General features: G+C 42.2%; 1 protein-coding gene across 3 annotated transcripts in view; it reads left to right on the forward strand.

The window, feature by feature from the left end:
• Nucleotides 1-13,959, forward strand: part of LOC111251404 (uncharacterized) — a 55,078-nt gene extending 41,119 nt beyond the window's left edge. For all 3 annotated transcript variants that reach the window (XM_086990757.1, XM_022807955.2, XM_086990756.1), the window contains one exon: nt 12,481-13,959. In XM_086990757.1, the coding sequence (XP_086846883.1) occupies nt 12,481-12,755 (275 nt within the window). In that variant the 3' untranslated portion in view covers nt 12,756-13,959. The remainder of the gene's footprint in view (nt 1-12,480) is intronic.
• Nucleotides 13,960-19,817: the final 5,858 nt, after the last annotated feature.

Below are 19,817 nucleotides of genomic sequence, written 5' to 3' on the forward strand. Positions count from 1 at the left end.
CCTTTATACCCATGTGGGCATATTAGCCGTTGTTGGTATACGAGTGCATAAAATATACAATGAAGTTCCTATGAATGGTACTCAAATCACTCGGGCAAGTGAAAATAGCCCCTCGCGTCAATATTTCTATTGATAATACTGGTTAAAAAAAGAAAATTACATCCGAACCCAATATAGATAATTCCGATACGAATCACTACATACATTTCTGGAAACGCAACTATAATAATATACAAACATTACTAAATATATGTATACTCGAAAAACAAAATATAGGTAGTTTGTGTTTGGGTATTTTCACGATAATGTTTTCCTGTATTAGTATAATAAATAGAAGATGCCAGATAAAGGCAGCTTTATCCATAAAGCTCTGACTATCTAAGATTAACATTGTTGAAAGCTTCCAATTAGTTCAAAAACAATGAATAGACACCTGAACACGCATAGACATTGCTTCAAAAGTATAATCGGGTACGCTAATGTTAATGTCCTACCTACAAACCTAGGCACGCACGCCAGTCGAATATTTCCAAAATCCACTCGCCTTAAGTGTCATTACGTTTGTAGCTTACGGAGCCTAAAAAACCTTAACTTGAGTTTCTGTCTTCTTGGGTTGACGAATCAGACTGTCCATAAAGATGAATCATGTAGAGATTTCTAATGAATCAGTTTTTCCAACGACGCGTTTCATCTAACACTTTCTGTATTCTAGGCACTCTAAGCAAATGGGCAAATTTTGTTAGGTGAAGCTCATGCGTGCAAAATAGAAAAAGGGACATTTACGAGCAGCGTCTTCGCAGATATCAGGCGAAGTGACAAGCATCTGTTAGTATGAGGTCGGAGGAAAGCTTTCTTCGCTTTTATGCGAAATCTCGAATAAGGCATCCGCCAGTACTGCCTGCAGACTTACTGGTATTGGATAGAAGCTGTTCGCAGGATGAATCAGAATCCTTTAGCTACGCTCCATACTGAAACGAAACCTTACCATCTGCCTTTTCTTCAATTCAACTAAACCTGATTCAAACACACAAAAGGCCCAAAGCCGCATTAGCTTAAAAATGCTGAGATCGATGGAGAATTAAGTGATTTCGTTTTGTAGCTGTGGATTTAAGTTAGCGGTCTTTTTTTAATCAGGCCAACGGGGTATCGTTAGCAGTACAACATGCCTAGCGGTTGTTCAGTGGAGGAATTCAAAATAACAGTATTGCGAGTCTTTATCCGCTGGATGCAATCGGGTGCCGATAATTCCGGGTTTGAATCCCATGCTACCGCCAGGTAACGTGTTCGACAAAGTCAAAGAGGGTTTATCGTCTCAGTAGGAAATAGGAGAGCTCTATCTGTAGATTTAGTATGGTTTGCATGTTCTTATCCTAGTGCCTCTTATTTAAGGCTAATCAGGGGCTCCCGAGTGTTTTCAATCGGCGTGAGCTGAATCGAAAGCAGGCCGAATGGATTCATGTGCAACTTACTGCCTGGGCCTGATGCTGGCAGCAGAGAATGACCTAGCGTAATGGGAGATTCACCGGAAGGTCACTGCCTTACATGCGCTATGCCACGACCGCTGACCTTTTCACCTACTGAAAGTGCCTTAAATCGGTCGTGTTTTTTCGGTGGCCGTTTGAGACTCTACTTGCGATGTTTGAACGCTTGCGACTTTCAGTCACAGTATGATCTATGTAAACTCATCAAACTGTAAAGCAGATGTAAAAATCGATAGGTGTTTGCACTGCACCTCACAGCCTTTTTTCTAACCGCTTTCTCATTCATCCCCTAACCTCACAAAGCCTCAAGCCCGGAAGAACTTAATTCTCTCAATAGGTCTCACACTGCTCTCGGAAAAATAGAAAGCGCTTTCGATTGGTATTATATCTTACTTGTGGAAAGTAGAAAGGCGCTTTATGTAGAAAAGCCGAGCGGCGCCAAGGGGCTGATTCGTACAAGGTAGCATTGGTGGCATGACGCACCCTTTTCTTACTGGATCATCGTGTATATCGACTGTTTGTTCACGCGGTAGTGGGTGCAAACGAAGCAGAGATGTCGCAATCAGATTCTTACCGCCGACGGTTCTTTTTGTTGTCTGCTTCATAGGCGGCGAGAATTCGTTGCCGAGCAACCACACCATGATTTAACACTTCTCTTAGCCAGCTATTCGCCTTAATAATGGCTACATTTCACTAGGCGCATCGTTTGTAATAGTTAATAGTCATAATGAAATGATGGGAAGATAGCTATCATATCAGCGAGATACGGCGGTTGGATATCCCATCATAAAGTAGAAATTGGCACACTGGTCAGTGTTTGGTGGTCTTGCGTAGAATACTGCCTGTTTCGTGTCAAAGTTCTAATCATTGTGTCAGGCTAGTGAGGCCATCCTTGCAGAAGGTTTCTAGGCTGAATACACGCAGATTTGCGTTACCCATCACACACTATTGCCGGGCTCGTCCCTCTTTCGCTGCAGGCGGGAGCGACACCTATGCTTCTATTGATTCGGCACAGAAAACAAACTATACGACCGATTGTAGCTACGAAGCATTATTTCGTCAGTGCTAGCAGATTCAAGATTATAGATTCATTATCTACTGGAGCTATAATGCAATAGACGTACTTAGTAAAAGTATGAGGTACGTTAGTAGTTTACACAAGGAACCATAACCAATCAGGAGACAGTGTTTCGTGACTCTGAGAAACGCGTGACTAATATTCTGACGTTTTTCTCATATCCGTTACTTATGGAGGTTCACTTACGGTTGCCAGCCTCAGCAACCAAGCATGTCTGCATTGTATAAGGACACTGTAAAGCGAAAGCAAGTTATTACACAAATTTATTAATCTTCGTCCTCCCATGAGGGATATCGGTATCTTGTTAGGTGTCGATGAAAAGCGTGGCAAACAAAAAAAATTTGGCCCTCCATGCGCTACGCAACAACGTAAGCTTTCGTTTTAATCGCATACGAATTACTCTATCGTAATCATCGATATCCTGTTCATAACCATCTCTATTCAACGTAGCTGTCGCTTGAAGTCTAATATTAGACTATTTATGCGCGAACATCCAGTAAATAGACAAGGGTTGAAGAAGACTTGAAGACAATGCCTGTACCAATAGCAGCAGCGCCAATCAGTATGTCCCACAATTTATGCAGCCCTGCCAACAAAACAGTCCTCCACAAAGCATCTAGCGCACATTGTGCGTCACCCACGATCTGCAACAGTGTTCGCTAACGAAACTATCATCGGTTCGCTGTCCCGCACGCTTGTTGTTTCCGTTACCTCAATGGCAACAGATTAAGCAAGCAAGCAAGAAAGAAGGATGTCGTAACTCAAGTCAAGTTGTTGTCTCCCGGTGCAGCTACGGCTGTATCTTCAGGAAGCGCCGGGTTGAAGGACTGTTGGGCGTGAGAGATTGTTCTTGTGCGCTTGAAGACCAATGATAATTTCTGTTCATCATACTTCACACTCGCTTGTAAACAATATGGCAACCTTATTACTCGAAACGTCATTATTACATCTCGCATTCCCTTTCCGTCACTAACAGCAGCAGTTATGCCATGTAGGTCATACGTACTGACTGACTGATAGATAAATACACGATGGACAAACACGTTGTTCACAATCATTGTTATAAAATATATTTCTAGAAGTGTTAGCTACAGGCGTATCTAAGAAAACCGGGTGCGATACGAAGCTGCGTATGCCACAACGTTATTACCATAAGTGACTGAGTGGACTTTGTCTTGTCTTCGTAAGAAACGTATTGATGCAATTTCTGATGATAAGAGTTGTCTGAGCATATTATCGAAGATCCTACAACGATGGCATTACAGAGCAATGGAACAATTGCACTACGTAACTGCATTCAGCTCCCGTCGCATTTGATCTAGTAACGGTGACTTACTGGTAACGACGGGAATTTGATATACACGAAGCTCTTATGTAGCCTTTTTCCATCGTGTTATATTGAAAACACGAGGCAAAACGGCTATAGTGCTCGTAGGAAAATCACCTCGACGGCTTGAAAAGCATTGAATCTTTCCTACACCAGATACTTCTTCGAGGTTTTAGAGTATAGAGGAAATCGGTACGACAGTGAAACTACAAGTACACATACTATGCACGTAGGCCAAGCAGTCTCGTTTCACGCCGAACACAGTTGAATGATCGTGCCCGTTACTACCGCTACCCTTCGAAGGGCTCTACAAGATATTCAGCATATAATTAATTATCTGTGGCTCAAGAAAGGATTGCCCTTATACAGTGATGATAAGGCATGCCGTTTCCTTTCATGTTGAGAGACATAAATGCATATTCGTAACCATCTAGCACTTTGAGAGTCAGTTAATGCAGACCAATGGCTGTTGTCCGCAGTACAATGGTAACATTGAAAGTACGCTAGCCCATTATTTTCGAGGTTCGAGGAAAAAATACGACGCATGCGCTTTTCCGCATGCATAATAAAAACCAGCAGCAGAAGCAGTCAGGGGCCAGAAAGAGATCGTTGTAAAGAGGAGGATCCCAATTTGGAGAGGTTTGTTGGATGAATTGTTAAGTAAAAAGCCACCAGAGTTCGTTCAATAATCTTGGTCCTTGGCTCTTCGCTCTACCTACTTATCTATCAAACCAGCTCCTTACGTTGTTTCGGACTCTGCGGTTTACCTGCAGCCGACCCCTGTTTCTTCCAAAGAGATCCGGATTATGTCGTGGTAACGGTGGGGAGCCTTCAATTTCCTTTATACTTGTTCTAGCTAGGCCCTCGCATAATTGCTATTTCCGCTCGTAGGTGGCAGGTCAGTCGTAGACCTACTATTGAACGAAAAACGTCCGCAAGTGGCTTCTTAATCTATCGGGGCTGACGTGCCGAACGGTTGCTTGCCTTGTTGATTCCCTCAACGTTGACGATCACGTCAAAGATAAATTTAGTTAAAAGAAAATACGTTACGTCGATTTTAGGGACAAATGTTAGATAACTAACAAACGTGAAACGATGTCCTTGACCTTCAGGCATTGAAATAGGACGTATTTATAAAACTTCCGCATTGAGATATTATTAAGAAGTCCGGACACAACCAATCGCAAAGAGAATTTTGATTAAATTCGTATTTTCGGTTCGTGCGTATCTCGTGATTTCACGCAAACGTAGCGCATAAACGTGATCAGATTGAACGAGACTAGTGGTACCTTTTGATTTGTCACAAGGGCATCTGTTGACAGTTCAATGTGATGGTTTCTAAGGTAAGCTTTGAACCAGCTCATTAAACGTGTATCCAAAAACGATAGTTTCGCCATTAATCGATTTAACCGAAAAATCAAACAAAATGCATCGACCAACCGTTGTCGTCATGGAAGAAATCGCTGCCCAATTTTTCTATAACTCCCCATTATTTTCCGTATATTAACAAGCCAAATTGGCAGTTAGTACTGCGAGCGAACATTAAAGGCATAACCCATAGAAGATTCTCAAAAATGCGTAACTGAAGTAATGAGAAATATCCAACACTGGGTACGTCCACAAGACACAAAAAGGCAAATGGTAATTGATCGGTAATACGCTACAGTCCGCTGGCTTGGATTATGAGCGTCAATAATGTATCTAATCAATAGTACCTAATCAAATCGCAGTGGTACCTATTTTTCTGGCTTCTGATTAGTATTAAAAAAGAACTGTACAACACGCCAAGCGGCTTGGGTTCGGAAATTCGTACATATGATGGATTATGTTGGTATGTGAAACTTTTACGGCATAGGACATAGTTGTAATAAAAAGTTTTGGCAGGGGAGCGCATTTAATTGACATTCAAATTTCAAGATCGGCATATACCTAGCTCAATGAAAGGCTTGAGTTGGTATAAGGAATGGAAATTAAAACAGCAATTTCTGAACTTTTGGCCAGTAGCAATGGAATGGACACCCGGCTTCGTTAAGGTCCTAACTCGATGTTGAAGAGCGTGTGGCAAAACTCGATCGACATGAGCATAATGTTATCCATAGGTGTTCGGCTTACAGTTCTTGTTCACGAATGTCTAGGTTTTCGAACTCGAACTTTTTATTTACAGTCTGGATGTGGGTCATAAAAAAAAATGTTTATAGGTTCAGCATGTTTAAATATTGCACAGGTATGTGTTATATTTGGGGAGTTCGTCGTTGTGAACGGCTAAATCTTCGAAATAACTATAAGAGATGATCAAGCCTCTATCAATTTAACGTTGTACTCGTACCCCTTGGCATCTTTCGACCGATGAGGCATGCGCATCCCCTCTAATTGAAATATTTTGTTAAGCAATTGGGTAGATGAAAAATGTATGCGCGTCGTGAAATATTTAACCTGCAATTTTGCATTATACGTTAAATACATCAGCAGCAGTCAATGGCAATTGTGATATCCTGTGTCAAGCATAGCGAAACGAATGGTGCTAAAATATGGACAAGTCGCGAACCCTTGAATACCTCCTCTTGTTTCCTCACAACAACAACGAGTACCACTCAGCTGTGTGACAATGACAGCAAACACTTTGGAGGATCGTTGAAGCAATGATGTTGACGCGGCAATCGGGTAAGATACGTACCAGAGTGGCGGAAAACCTGGTGACGTGGCTTTATATCTCAGTCACTATTGCTTTCGCAGACGCGACTGCTGCTGCTGATGGTGTGATTCTGTGGCACAACTGTCAGGTGGCTATTTGAACGCCTACCGCCGATAATTAGTTGGTCAACTAGTGCTGCCGCTGCTGTCGTCGGCACAGGAGCACAAACCCTGGGCCGTATAAATATCGTTAAAAATCGTGTGGAGGCACTCTGAGCTCGACTGTAAAAACCTGCCAGTATGAGTGTAAAACATGCTGAACGGGTAATGAGCAAGGGGCTGGGCCCTGCTCCGTTCGATTCTGCGCTTCTCTTCTGCTGGCGCTGATTAAAGCTGGTGCCAGCCAAGAAAGAGGAATGAAGGAGCAGTGGCAGAAGCTAGGGGTAAAATAGGACGAAGAGGAAATTGTTTGAGCTAGATAGGGACTACAAGGTCGGCCCTGCTCCAACCTAGCCAGCACGTCACGACGCGTTACGAATTACTGTCGTATTAGCTGTAATTCCTCTCCTTCCAACCGAATTCTCACCAAACTTTTCCACATTTTCCATGATAGATTCACCTCTCAGTCTGACAGGAATTCTGGCCATATCAAACAGTCGAAGTCAGAAATCGAAGTCAGCGCCCGCCAGCATCAGGGACTTCATTACTGTACTCGCTTCCTATAAAGGTCCTAGAACGTTCACTCGCGCCCGTTCAACGATAACCCTGGCAACGGCCGGGCGAGGTGGTGGGAATCGAAACATCGGTGCAGATGTCGTTGGCACCATCGTAACTTAGTTCCTGTCGTAACAACTCCGAAAAATTTGTTGTTCCACCTTTGTTTCAAAAGCGAAAGGGAAGCAATGAATGACAGACAAACCGACAAATGCTGGTCGCTGGCGATTTGAGGCCAATCTTGGCAATTACCGGCAGTAGCGCTATTAGACGACGATTTTTTAAGAACATGGATAAATCAGTAAGTGTGGATTCGAAGCAATGTGAATTTCCCTTACGTTGTTATAACAGCATACGCACACATCTTGCAACTTACTTAGAACCTGCGGATATTTTGTGTTAAATAAAAACTTAAACAATGGTTGTTGTGTCCTGGCAGCCGTTGAATAAATCTGTGATCGCTGATAATTGTACTGGGGAACATCAATCTGAAGTCTTTGTAATATCGTACGAAAAATTAAGGCGATGTATAAAAAAAAAAAAGTCCGCACTATTTCTGTATTGTCGCAATGGCCCGGTGCTCTTCAGTATTCTTGCAGGCCCTGGTTCCCTGGTTGTTGCTGTTGTTATTGTTGTTGTTAGCTTTGCCGTACCCCTAATGGCGTACGCGTGTGCGTGTGTACGTGTGCACTTGTTACGCACCTTCCTTAAACCCCTTTGCAGAGTTGAGCGAAAATGAAACAAAAAGAAAATCGACTGTCTCTTTCTCCATCTGTTCTAGCCCCTGGCACAAGCAGCTTGTGCCTAGTCGTCGCTCTGATACTTTTACTGCTGAAGCAAATGTCAGTTCTCAATGAACTAGCAATATGAGGATTGAATGTCTTGGGCCAGTACGTTTTACCTCAACATGTTGCCTTTTTAAATGGCTTACGTACGCATACTGATAGCTTGGCATTAGTTCAATCTTTACTTTAGCTCACCCGGTCTTACCTGTTATATTATCTCTCCCTATCTAACTCCTCCGTCGCATTGCCATTCCGTGTAACAAGCCCAAAAGGTTATATCAATCTTACGTCACAGCGGCACGCTAAGGTGGGCTGAAGGTCTTTGCATGGGTCTATCTCATCGTCGATCCTCGTCGCTTTCTATTACAAGAAACTGTCTATACGCTTCTGGTAGATAGCCCCCTTTAAAGCGTTCGCTTAACACTTTATCCAGATATTTCACTCCTGTACTCATTACTTTTGGCGAGCTGATTTATCCAACAGGGGTCACCCAATTAGAGTTGAACACAAAATGAAGTAGAAGCTCGATATTCTCCTCTAAGCATATTTGCTTGACCCTCCTGATATATCGTGCATGGTTTATATTCGTTCAGCCGGAAAATGCCAAAGAATTTTAACGCATGGACTATTGCGTAGTACCCTGTACAATTAAGCAGGTTCAATTTTTTCGTTCTATAATCGTTACGATAAAATTAATAGTTTAATAAAAGGAAAATGGTTGCTCATAGCAGAAGAAGCCAGCGTTCCCAGCAAACTAATATCTATCGATGCGTTTAAAAAGACCTTGTTTCCCTTTCAGTTTCTACGACTATCATTCCTCGCTTGACTGCGATTGCAAGCTACGAGGTAACCATTGTCAAGGGTTAATGCTCGCCCTAAGTAGGTCTTCTAGTTTTAACGCACCTTTGCTATCGGATATGCAGCTTCGACAAGGCGAAGAAAGCCAGCTTTTTCTACCGCCGGTTCCACTGCCGATTTTCTGCATTAATTGCCCCCGCTTCAGTTGGCATGGCGGTAACACCGCTAAAAGCTCTCAATTACGAAGCTATTTGAAACAACACTAACGAGCAGCACGAAAGCCCGCTGAAGCTCAACGTTAGCTGGTCCTCTCTCCATTGCGGCCGGCACATTAGTGCGTTTCAAGTTGTTTTGAGCGAGCGTCCACGCGGTATGCGTTCGAAAACGTATAAGGTCGTCCCATGTCAGTAACGAACGGAAACCTGAAAAGCACAATTCGACACGGTCTAGTTCCGTTGGGATAGGGGATTGGTTGATGCTGGAGATTGAAGAGACAAGGTTCGCACGTATTCGAAAAAAGAAAAACGTGAGAAAGATAGGCACAGCAGCTAGGAAGAGAAGGGAAGGCTAAGGAAACGGGAACATTTCGGCAAGAAGCTAGCGGTCGGACGAAGCGGACTCCATCAGGCCACTTTATGCACCGTTACTGCTTTTGCTGTTGCCGCTTTTTGAAAGGCGTCCAAGGGTTTGCCATCCATCCGGCCTTTTCCTGTGCCACATACACAAGCTTTCCATCCACTGCCGTTTCTTTACTGCTATTTCTACACTATATATACACACATGTATTCGCTTTTCGGTTTTCGCTGTGGACGACTGACGCTGTCTGTCCATGTAAAATCAAGCTTGTATTTGACTCAGACACATGCGCAGGGCTCCTGTGATAAATAAACAAGCCTCTTTTTGCGAGCACAATACGATAAGCGGCAATTGAAAGAGTGACATATATACTACTTCCAAAACGCCTCAAGGTTGGGGCGGGTATCAAGCAAGGGGTTGCTTTCGCCAGCGACAGACCATCTGGCCCCCATTATCACATGTACGTGGCCGTTACATTGATTCCACCGATTTTCCGCGGTAATTCTATTGCTCGTCAATGCAGCGCTGGCCGAATCCAAGGAATACAATCGGTAGCTGTCTACTGGCGTACTATATATGCGACTGTGCGGCTTCGAGCCATGACCTTGACGCTTCTTGACACACTACAATAGTGGGTTGGCTTATCTTATTTTCGCCGGATATACTCACAAGTTGAGCGTACACGTTAAAGACTATTTCGGTGGTCAATTTTGGCAGTCGGCGCTGAATTCTTCAGTCAGCGACAAACCGCTAGAGTTCAAAAAGAGTTGCAAGCTTCGAATATGCGAAAGGAGGCGGAGCATTAGCCTTGTATTGAGACAGATTCAGAAAGATAAAAGAGTCGTTTAGAAGACTGTGCATGCATCTAATTGCGATAGATGCATCCACGGTTTAGCGCACCCAAAGCAACAACCATATGAAAAGCTAAGATGAATGAGGACAACTCCGTATCAAATTCAGGACTTCTACAGGATAAGCTTCCATTATGACTGAACGGACTCTGCGCGCACATGCAGTCATTCACACCGCAGGACCCTTCCTTGCTGTGCAAATGAAGTTACGTAAAGATTACGATATCCACCTGAAATTTTGTATCCTAATACCATTGATGTTCACATCAAGATTATGCGACATAATGCATACAAGGCTCGAAACATTGTAAACATGTCTGTTTCTTTAAAATTTCACAGTTTATATGTAATGAAAAGATTGCATTGTTACCCCTCGCGAGATTATATATTTAACCAAATGAACAAGATGAACGCACGTATACATTAATTGTTATCGCACTAAATCCTTCAGTTGACGGGTCTCGGTCTTTAGATTAATCCATTTTTCCTAATACAATTTTTCGATCTCAGTCCTGCGTGCAGTGAGGACTAACTGCAGAATGTTTTAATAATGAACGACAAGACGAAGTCCAGGCCATTAGGAAAATGCATGAATGTCTTGCACGATGTTATTGATAGAGGAAGTATTACAGATTAATCCGTTCTTGTTTCTGATATATCATCCGACAAAGTTCCGGTAAGCTGGGATGCACTATCAATAAACTAAGCGTCGCTCAGCAATTATTAAGGACAAATCGTTGAATAGGGCTTGGAGATCGGGCCTTATCGTTCCCGCGAGTTCGCTGTGTTACGGAAAAGCCGTCGTTCGTATTTTAGAAAAAAATTGAGTGTTTACACGAGAAAAGGGGACCATAAATCCTTCGATCGATCAAGAGAGAGAGAGAGAGAAAAAAATACGCCGGAAACAAGTGATGCTTTTTTCGAACGACGAAACTCAGTAGAGGGAAGCGACGCTCTGGGGTTAACGGTGACGATTTTCAACCTTCGAAAGGGGTTCAAGTCAGAGGTCTACTGGAATGCATCGGAGATGACGCCAGCCGCTTATTCCCCGTCAGTCCTACGTCCCCTGATTCTCGTCACTCGACATGCCGGGAATCTTCGCTGATTCTTCTTGTTTTTTTACGGCCATCGCCTATCTTCTCCGCCATCGTACGTTTGTTGTAGAATGCAGTTGCTAAGTGCCCGCCGACGTAATTTCCGATTTCACTGACGACACTTTTACCAGCAAGCATTACGGCGCCGTTTATCACGAGGCAATCTCCGCTGTTGCCCCGTCCGACCGGTCTGTTACAATCATTACTCTTTGCTATTTTCCATCGTCGCGGTAAGTGGGCTCGCGGAACGCTTTCTGGCACTCTCACCTTGTGACGATTGGCGACAGCTCGTAAAAAAACTATAGAAATCCGTATTTATGTTGCTATAGGAACAACTGACGTTTGAGCTAAACCAACAGACGGATACATCATAAGTTTGTTCTATAAATATACACAAAAACAGACAGCAACGCAGTAGAAAGCTTTTTGGTCCTTTTTCGCAATCAAGCACAGCTCAGCGCGTCTGGGTGTCTCTATACCTGGGCTTATGACTTCTGCAGTGTACATATAAGCTTGATAAAAGTAATATTTTCATTTTTCTATTAAATCTCGGCCGACTAAGTAAGTTCTGTGCTTTCTCTGACTCGTTTTTAGTGCGCGCATTAGCTTGTTGTTAAATACGCTTGAGGACTTATTGCTAATACTTTTTGGTACCATTTCTAATGTGTTCTAAGAAATTAGATATATTTATTTAACCATGTCATTATATGGTAATATATATATATAATAACGTGTTGATTTAAATCAATCAACATACTACACAATGCATTTGTTCATTCACCTCAATGCAGTGTAACGATGGAAACGAAAATGAGGCTGAGCTACTCGGGCAACTTTTTTTTAATTACTTATTTCGATAATCGACTGAACTCCTCCATTTTAATTAATTTTTTACCGTATTGTATCCGTATATATAATGTCTTGTACCCCTAATTAAACTGCAATGACAAGGGTGCTTCGTTTCGTGCTGAGTCACTTACTTACGAAGCGCATTATCTACCCTCATGCTGACTGATGTACAACAACGCCTTCTTTGTTTGAATGCCTTTAATCGAAATGTTTCCCTTCTCTCATACATTTTCTTTTCTAGATTTTTTTTTCTCTACAGTTTTTCTAGCTTTTTTTTTTTTTATTTCTATTTACAGCTCTGTGTTGCTTGGCCTCGTTGACAAGCTGGACGCTAGAGTTTCAATGGAAGCTCTCGCACAATGTCATGTCGCCTGATGAACGGCGACAACAATGGAACTCTGCGGGACTTGCGACCATCGGCTGGTCATTCCTGCTCGTCGTACTCGGCCTTCTCCTTAACCTCTGCAACGTTGTCGTCATTATCCTTGCCGACAAAAAACCATGGCTCAAGCCGCGCACAGTGCCCGTACATCCGAAGGTCAATCAAGGCGCCGTCATAATGCTCTACTAACAAAGCCGGAATTTTAGGTCTATTCAATGTGAGCAAATTGTAGATGGCGAAATCGAACAAAATTGATTCAAAGCAGCCAGAAAGATAGCCAATACGTACCTACTATTTAATCGTTCTAATGATCAGACGTAATCCAGCAGTAAATGTCATTGGTGATTGTTTATATTTATTGAAAAAAGAAACGCTGAAACGTCTTTGATTATATCTAAAGCTTTTTACTCGTAGATGATCGCATAGCATACGTATAGAACTTGGTGAGATTACGTGAAAACTATTAAGGGGAAAACGATAAGTTTCGTAGCATTTAGATAATCGATAGCGCCTGATAGCAGTGCGGTCTTGCATAATTATTTAGAAATATTTGGATCGGTAATGTCGTGCAATGATTTCTTACGAAACAATACACAATTGCATGACGCGCGTGTATAATTATGTTGAATTTATCTAGTAATAATAGGGATAGTTATCAAGATGAGTTAAGTGACAATCGCTCAAAACAACGCAGCGCCATTGTATCTTTGTGAACTCGTTTATGTTCCTCGCACCAGCGGCGCTTGATGAAAAGGTAGAATAGAGAAACACCTTGAAGCCTGGTATGACATGCCCGTTCTGATCTATGATAGAGCTGATATTAACATGGGTACAGTTGGCCAGGCAGCTAATATCATAAAGACGGTTTCTATTTTTGCATAGGGCTGCCAAAGACAACAAACAATCGAGCGCGAACGAAAGACAAAACCACTGTATTCGTTGGATAGGTGAAGGGTAACGAGTGATAAAGCTAAATTATGTCGCGAAATTAAGCAAAAAAAAAAAGGCGAGAAACATATATATGTATATATTTCTCGAGAAACATATTAAATATATTTAAAAGAAATAATTATCGATGACCAGAAATGATGCAGCTTCACGATTACAGATTTTTCTGGAAGGATCGCCACGTGATATGTTTCATCGCCATAGAAACTCTCCAAAAGCTAACTCCATTCCTTTGTATCTCCATTTTGAAGCGCCAAGTTGTGAGGTAGTTCGAGCTCGTCCGTTCGAGTAACAGCTTTTCTCTTGCAGTCATTCTATTGTGGTTAACATCAATAGAAGTTAAACTGGCGAAATTGGTCTAGTTTACATGAATAAATAACGCAGAGATAATAGCAGCGACAACAGCGATTAAATAAATAAATAAATAAAACGCTTGTAAGAATTAGATTCCGACTCTTATTTTCTAATTATATATATATTCAGAGCGACTTCATATCGAATCCATTTTTCGTATACAACTTTAGTCGTGTTCCCTTTCGAGGAATAGATACGATGAGCGAGAATTAGATTTGATCCTATTGTATCGCTGAAGTTTTTTTTCTTCCGCGTATTAGGTAGAAAGGAGAAACTCATCAAGGCTTTTCTGTATGATCTGAAAGACGGTCACAGATCGCGGGAACCGGTATTTATGTGCGTGTGCGTATGTTATTTTTTATCGAATCCGAGATTGGTTGCAGCTAAGATGACAATTGTACGCATTTATTAGCTTTTTATTATTGCTTGCTTCTTGCTTTTTTCTTTCGATGAGCACCCTTGAGCTCGAGTGAGTCTATCCAGATAGTATATATCTGCCTTCGCTTTTCAAAGAGACGCCTCTATGGGGCGGATAGTGGCGTTCGTTGGAAGGATCTGTACCGGTCGTTAATTTACCTTTTACAGAATGGCGGTTAGATACACCTCGTCTACCTGCTACCGCGTCTGAACCTATTGAAGTTACCCGAGATGCCATGCGTCCAACGCGCTAGAGCTGTCGTTACTTAGTGGTAATTGCCAGCGGTCAAGGAAGCTGTTGGGTCTCCGCGGCTAAGCCTAAAAGCCACCGTAGGCTTTCTTTGGTACAGTGCTGCTATTCTGTCCGACGATATGCCTTTTCGACTGGCTGTGTTTCGAGTGTTTAGAATCGGTACCGCTGACCAAGGAAATTTAGAGGATGATCTGGATGAAGTAGGCTAGGTTGCAAAGGCCATTCTAGTATAGAAACTACTAGGCCACGCTAGTATAGAAACTTCGTAACTCATTACGATTCTAATTGATTTGACGGCTTGTTTCAGAGTCAGCTTCAGAAACGTTGAAGTTCTAAGGCGGAAGAGCAATAAACAATTTAGTGTTCGTATAGAGCTTTGAAGTGTTAAACGAACGCATTTTCATATTTCGAAACTGTCAGCTAGCAGCAACGGACGGGCACCAGTACTGAACTTAACCTCTAGAATGAATATTTCCATGTTGCGAGGTTACCAATGCGCCTGTGACTTTGCGTCCTGCTCATCCCTAAGGCCAATGAATCGGTTAAGTTCTTTCATATCTCGTAAGTATGTACGATGTCATTTCTTATATTATCATGAGCCGTCTGCAGACTTAACGTCCATATACATACCATTACTAGGATACAGTTTTAGTCGTTGCTCGAGGATCGGCAGAAATCCAATTTATTCACAATGGGGGAAAGATTTGCAATAAGGAAATCTATGCATTTTAACAATGCATGTGTAAGCAGGCCTTACAGAGGTGTAAGTCCCCATTAATAGATTTGCCACGTTAGGGCGCAAACAGCCATCTCGCTTGGGGCGCTGTAATCCTCGGGGTCTATTGCTTCGGAATTTGTTAGACTCTGTCACTTGGACCTAAATAGGTGCCACTCCTTTATGCAATTGAAATCATATATTCGCTATGTCCTTACAGTTACAATGCGGATGGCGAGGTTATGATGGACATAAACCAGAAACGAACAATGGTAGCTTCACAGCTGGGGCCCTTAGTTTCACCTAAATTCTAGGACCATAAAGTTATGCGATACTGTTTCCGAAATGTACATATTTGCCGAGCAAACATATACAATACATTTTGCGTGTCTTGATTATTGACTCAGAGACTGCTTAGTTGTCATTCAAATGAATTATGTATTCGAAAAGTAAAAGATTTATTATACTAAACAGGTTTCTGTCTGCGAACATTGTAGTAGTACTTTCCAGATATCATTAAAAATACATTATACAGCAGAGAAACTTCCACTTAAGTTATGCAAAAGGTCTCTTTATTTTTTCTAGCATAAATGTAGAATGTAAGTCTATATTGCAAAAAATACGTAGACCACTGCCAGCACTATTTTCTAAGTATAGATAATTTGGTTTAATTACGAGTGCTCATTTCATTCAATCAATGACGGGTGACGTTTCAACGTCATGTCAAAATAAAGTGAAGCTATCGGAATTGTTTTTGCTACTACTGCCAACTCAGCGATCACTTCAAAAATAGTCCTTACGACTCAGTGCCTTGTTTCCTTGGCGCTTCGTTTTCAGTTACGTTTACAGGCATGTCGACCTTTTAGCACCCACTAATGGTTATTTAGTCATCATCATGGCCTAAAATGCAGCATGACGTGAATTGCTCTAACGCAGTTATTTCTTCGTGTAGCCACAATCTGCATTCGCAGAAGAACATAAATATGCCTAGGTTCGTTCGGCCCACGAACCTAAAAACTTCCGAACAGGACATCACTTCGCTTGGCTTCGTTGGACTAGCGAATCACGACACAAATTTTTCATAATTATTTTTCTAGCCTTTCCAGACTGGGAGGAAGACGAAAATGAAAGAAGATAAAAAGCGAAAGTGTCGTGGGTGACCCATATTTAATGATTTTGATGTAACTCGGATCTTAATGATTCGAAGAGACGAAGAACGACCGGAGAAACTGCTTTAGGTCGATTCGCTCACCGTGTGCTTGGTTTACCAACCGTCACGTGGCGCGATGCGTTAGTCAGTGTAAATATTGATACGTAATCAAAGCTACGTATTCAAATAAGTTCGTACGCCTCATCTGGCACTAAAGCGATTTACATGCCACCTTGTCAGCGGTGGCAGCAGATATCGAGGGGTTTGCGGACCCCCGTCGTGAGGCGTCATAAGCGTTACGCCTAGAGAACAACTCAGTGTGTGACTCCATGGGGTGTCAGGAAGAGCGGACGATAGATATTTCTCGGCCGCCTTCGGCGGCCTGCTGAAATGTTCGGTGGAACGAATACAAAGGTTTGGGGTCCTCAACGTCTCATGGCTAAGGAACTAAAAGAGAATGGAGGCAAGAAGTCGTCAACTTTCTTCTTCATTTCTTGGTTCGTTATAGCACGAAGCAGCAATGAGACAGTGAGTAAAGGAGGCTTACCTGTGACGTTACTCTGGTGGCAAAGCTTCCTGAACATCATTTTGCCAGAGACAGGGTGAAAAGGATTAAAGCGACATTGACACAGATTTAGTCTGTGAATATGGCCGGGATTATAGACGTGTTCCGACATCTGTCAAGTCGTAGCTTTATCGAACTGAATACATCAGAAGTACGCTACGCGGTTGTGCGAGAGAAGCAAGGGTGATTCATGCATCCTGCTTATTTAGTAAAGCATCTTTTTCTAATGCGGACGCAGATGCGGATAAATATTTTTCTAGTCATCATTTATTTTGTGCGCTTTCAAAATACATTTTATTAATCAATTATTCCAATTCAAATAGTTCATGAAAATCCTTAAGGCAGCAACTCGAAGGCACAGTTTTTCTTTGATCTTTGCCAAACTTAGAAATTTTTTTAGTGCTGTTTAGTTGGTCACTTTACTTCTGTTAATAGCAGTGGTAGTAGTGCTAAAATACACGTGAAACGGGCCGTGGCCACACTTCATTTCGTGCTGGAAGTCAGTAGTCTAGAGTAATGCTTGATTAACGCAATACCTCTAGGTTTCGAGTTTTATGTCCGAGATGGCTTTTAGCTGGGCATTCCGTCAGACGGACGGCTGGCTGGGTCCCGTCACAAAACAAAGCCTGTCTATTCCTGCATTCGAACCTAGGCTACAACGTGACCCTGAGATTAGCATTCAATCTGTTAGCTACTAAGCTATCAGGAAGATTAATGGAATACCAGACATGAAACTCGAAACAACTATTATAGTGCAAACACACAGAAGCGGCGATACGTAAAATGGTCCAGGTTCAAAATCGGATACAGATATACTTTATATTGAAATAAATTAACCGCCTAAAGCAAAGCCCAACCAGGACAATAGAGCCGAGCATAAAAAGCGGAGTATTTTTTAGCATCACAGTAAATACCATCATTTAATATTTGATAATCCAAGCGCTTATAAGAGAAAGCATTAACTTTTACGTCCCGGGTAGAAGCCCATGACATATAAGATGGAACAATTTTTTTCGCCCAAAATAAGCAAACGCTGAGAAGACATTGTCTTGGTCTGACGTGCGCTCAAATTCAGAGGAAAAAATCCTCCGTATCATCGCTACGAATTCGGAACAACCAGACTCTCTAAATTGTGATAGATCTGCCAATTCGTCTTCAGCCACTATAAGAAATTCAGTCTAAGAAATGCTGACGGCCCCTTTGCGTCGACAAAGCTATATAATAGCCGTCTGTAGTGGGCAGTAGGGCCAAGGCCCGCGCAGGGGATCTTTTCATCACGCAGTGTTCGCCTTGAGGGTTACCCGCGCCTCAACCTTCGCAGCATGGCCAGCCTCTGCTACCGCAAAGCGCAGTTTATTCGATTTAACGCTTGCTTTGTTAGCAACTTTTTCCGTTTCCATCTTTTTTTTTTTGTAGAAAGAACTGTGGTCCTGCAGGCTTTCTATCATTCGAAGTTTGGCCGTCGGAATTATGCCAACTTGAGCAAGGGCAACATGCATTGCATTAAGGATAATTGTAGAGTTGCTGGCGGGAAACAATTTCAAGGGCGAGCATTACAATGATTAGCTAGCTCTCCTGATACTGATAGTCGACTGGTATTTTTCAGCGCATTAGTTGATTTGGTGAAATAAGACACACTGGCAGTTATCTTCAGTTATGGTAAATTGATTTTAATAGTTTCTTGTGAAATAGTCCAGAGGCGGTGAAATCAAATACGCGGGGCAAGGCATTAGCCGTTGAGAATAATTCAACAATAAATTTGGTCATACGTATGCGCGTATCACCAAGACAAAGCTTAATATTAGGATTTTATAAGCGAACGTCTGAACTATAAGCCACTAGCAGATGCTTGTGAATAAAAAGCAGTGAAGGGGAATGAGGTCAAAAGTAAAAGCGTCTTCTAGCCTCGAATGCTAGTTGGTCAACTTTTTGCTCCTTAAGGATCACAACGCTACGGAAATTCATCAACGACGTTGGCGACGATATTATGCAAAAAACACTTAGGCTAAAGTATGCTCAGTGAATGGTAAAAACATTCTAAGAACGATGATAGGAGCGTTGAAGATTAGTAAGGAAGTGACCAGATATCGAGACCCGCCTAGAAAGTATAGCCGCCGTAGCCAACACGTGGCTCAATTGCCACCGATAGCCGGGGAGGGACTAGCCGAGGAAATAGCGTTGCTCTGAAGAAAAATCGAGTTCGAAGGCAATGTTGAGATGGTTCGGACGTAAAGTGATGAGAGTACTTGCAATGTACATCAGGGGCATCTTTATGTTTCGAGTTCTTTTACGTCCGGTATCGCTATTCGATATTTTATCAGACGGCTGGCTCCCAGCACGAAACGAAGTCTGTCTATGCCCGAATCTACACCACAGCGTATCCCAATCTAGGGCATCTATTAGTATGAAGTATTCCTCAAATATAAAATAATGAATGCAGCCCGCTATCTCGAATTTCTTAAGAGACTTACGGACCTCTGGTGCGGCGATTAAAAGTACGCAGTTGGGTTATTTAATGATAATATTAGCCCTCATCGCCGTGCCTCAGTTACATTGTGGATTTCATAAAGAAATATTCAATGTGCTTATTTCCGCTATCCAAGCCCACATGACTACGAAGTTTTGCAAGCCTTTAAGAAGGCAGTTGGTGGGCAATCACATTCTACTATCGATTTACTTCGAGAAGCCATAGTTAGGGAAATTACATATGGGGATGCGAACCGTAGCTATTTGGCTATTGAGAAACTGCCAAAACTTGCCCCTCGGACAAGGACAAGGAACACGTAGTAAAAGATCATCATTCTACCACAACTCGTTCAAAAGTTATTCAATTATAAAGTCCACTGGAT

The sequence above is a fragment of the Varroa destructor genome, unplaced genomic scaffold (genome assembly GCF_002443255.2).
Source record: "Varroa destructor unplaced genomic scaffold, Vdes_3.0 BEIS01000005.1, whole genome shotgun sequence".
NCBI lineage: Eukaryota > Metazoa > Arthropoda > Arachnida > Mesostigmata > Varroidae > Varroa > Varroa destructor.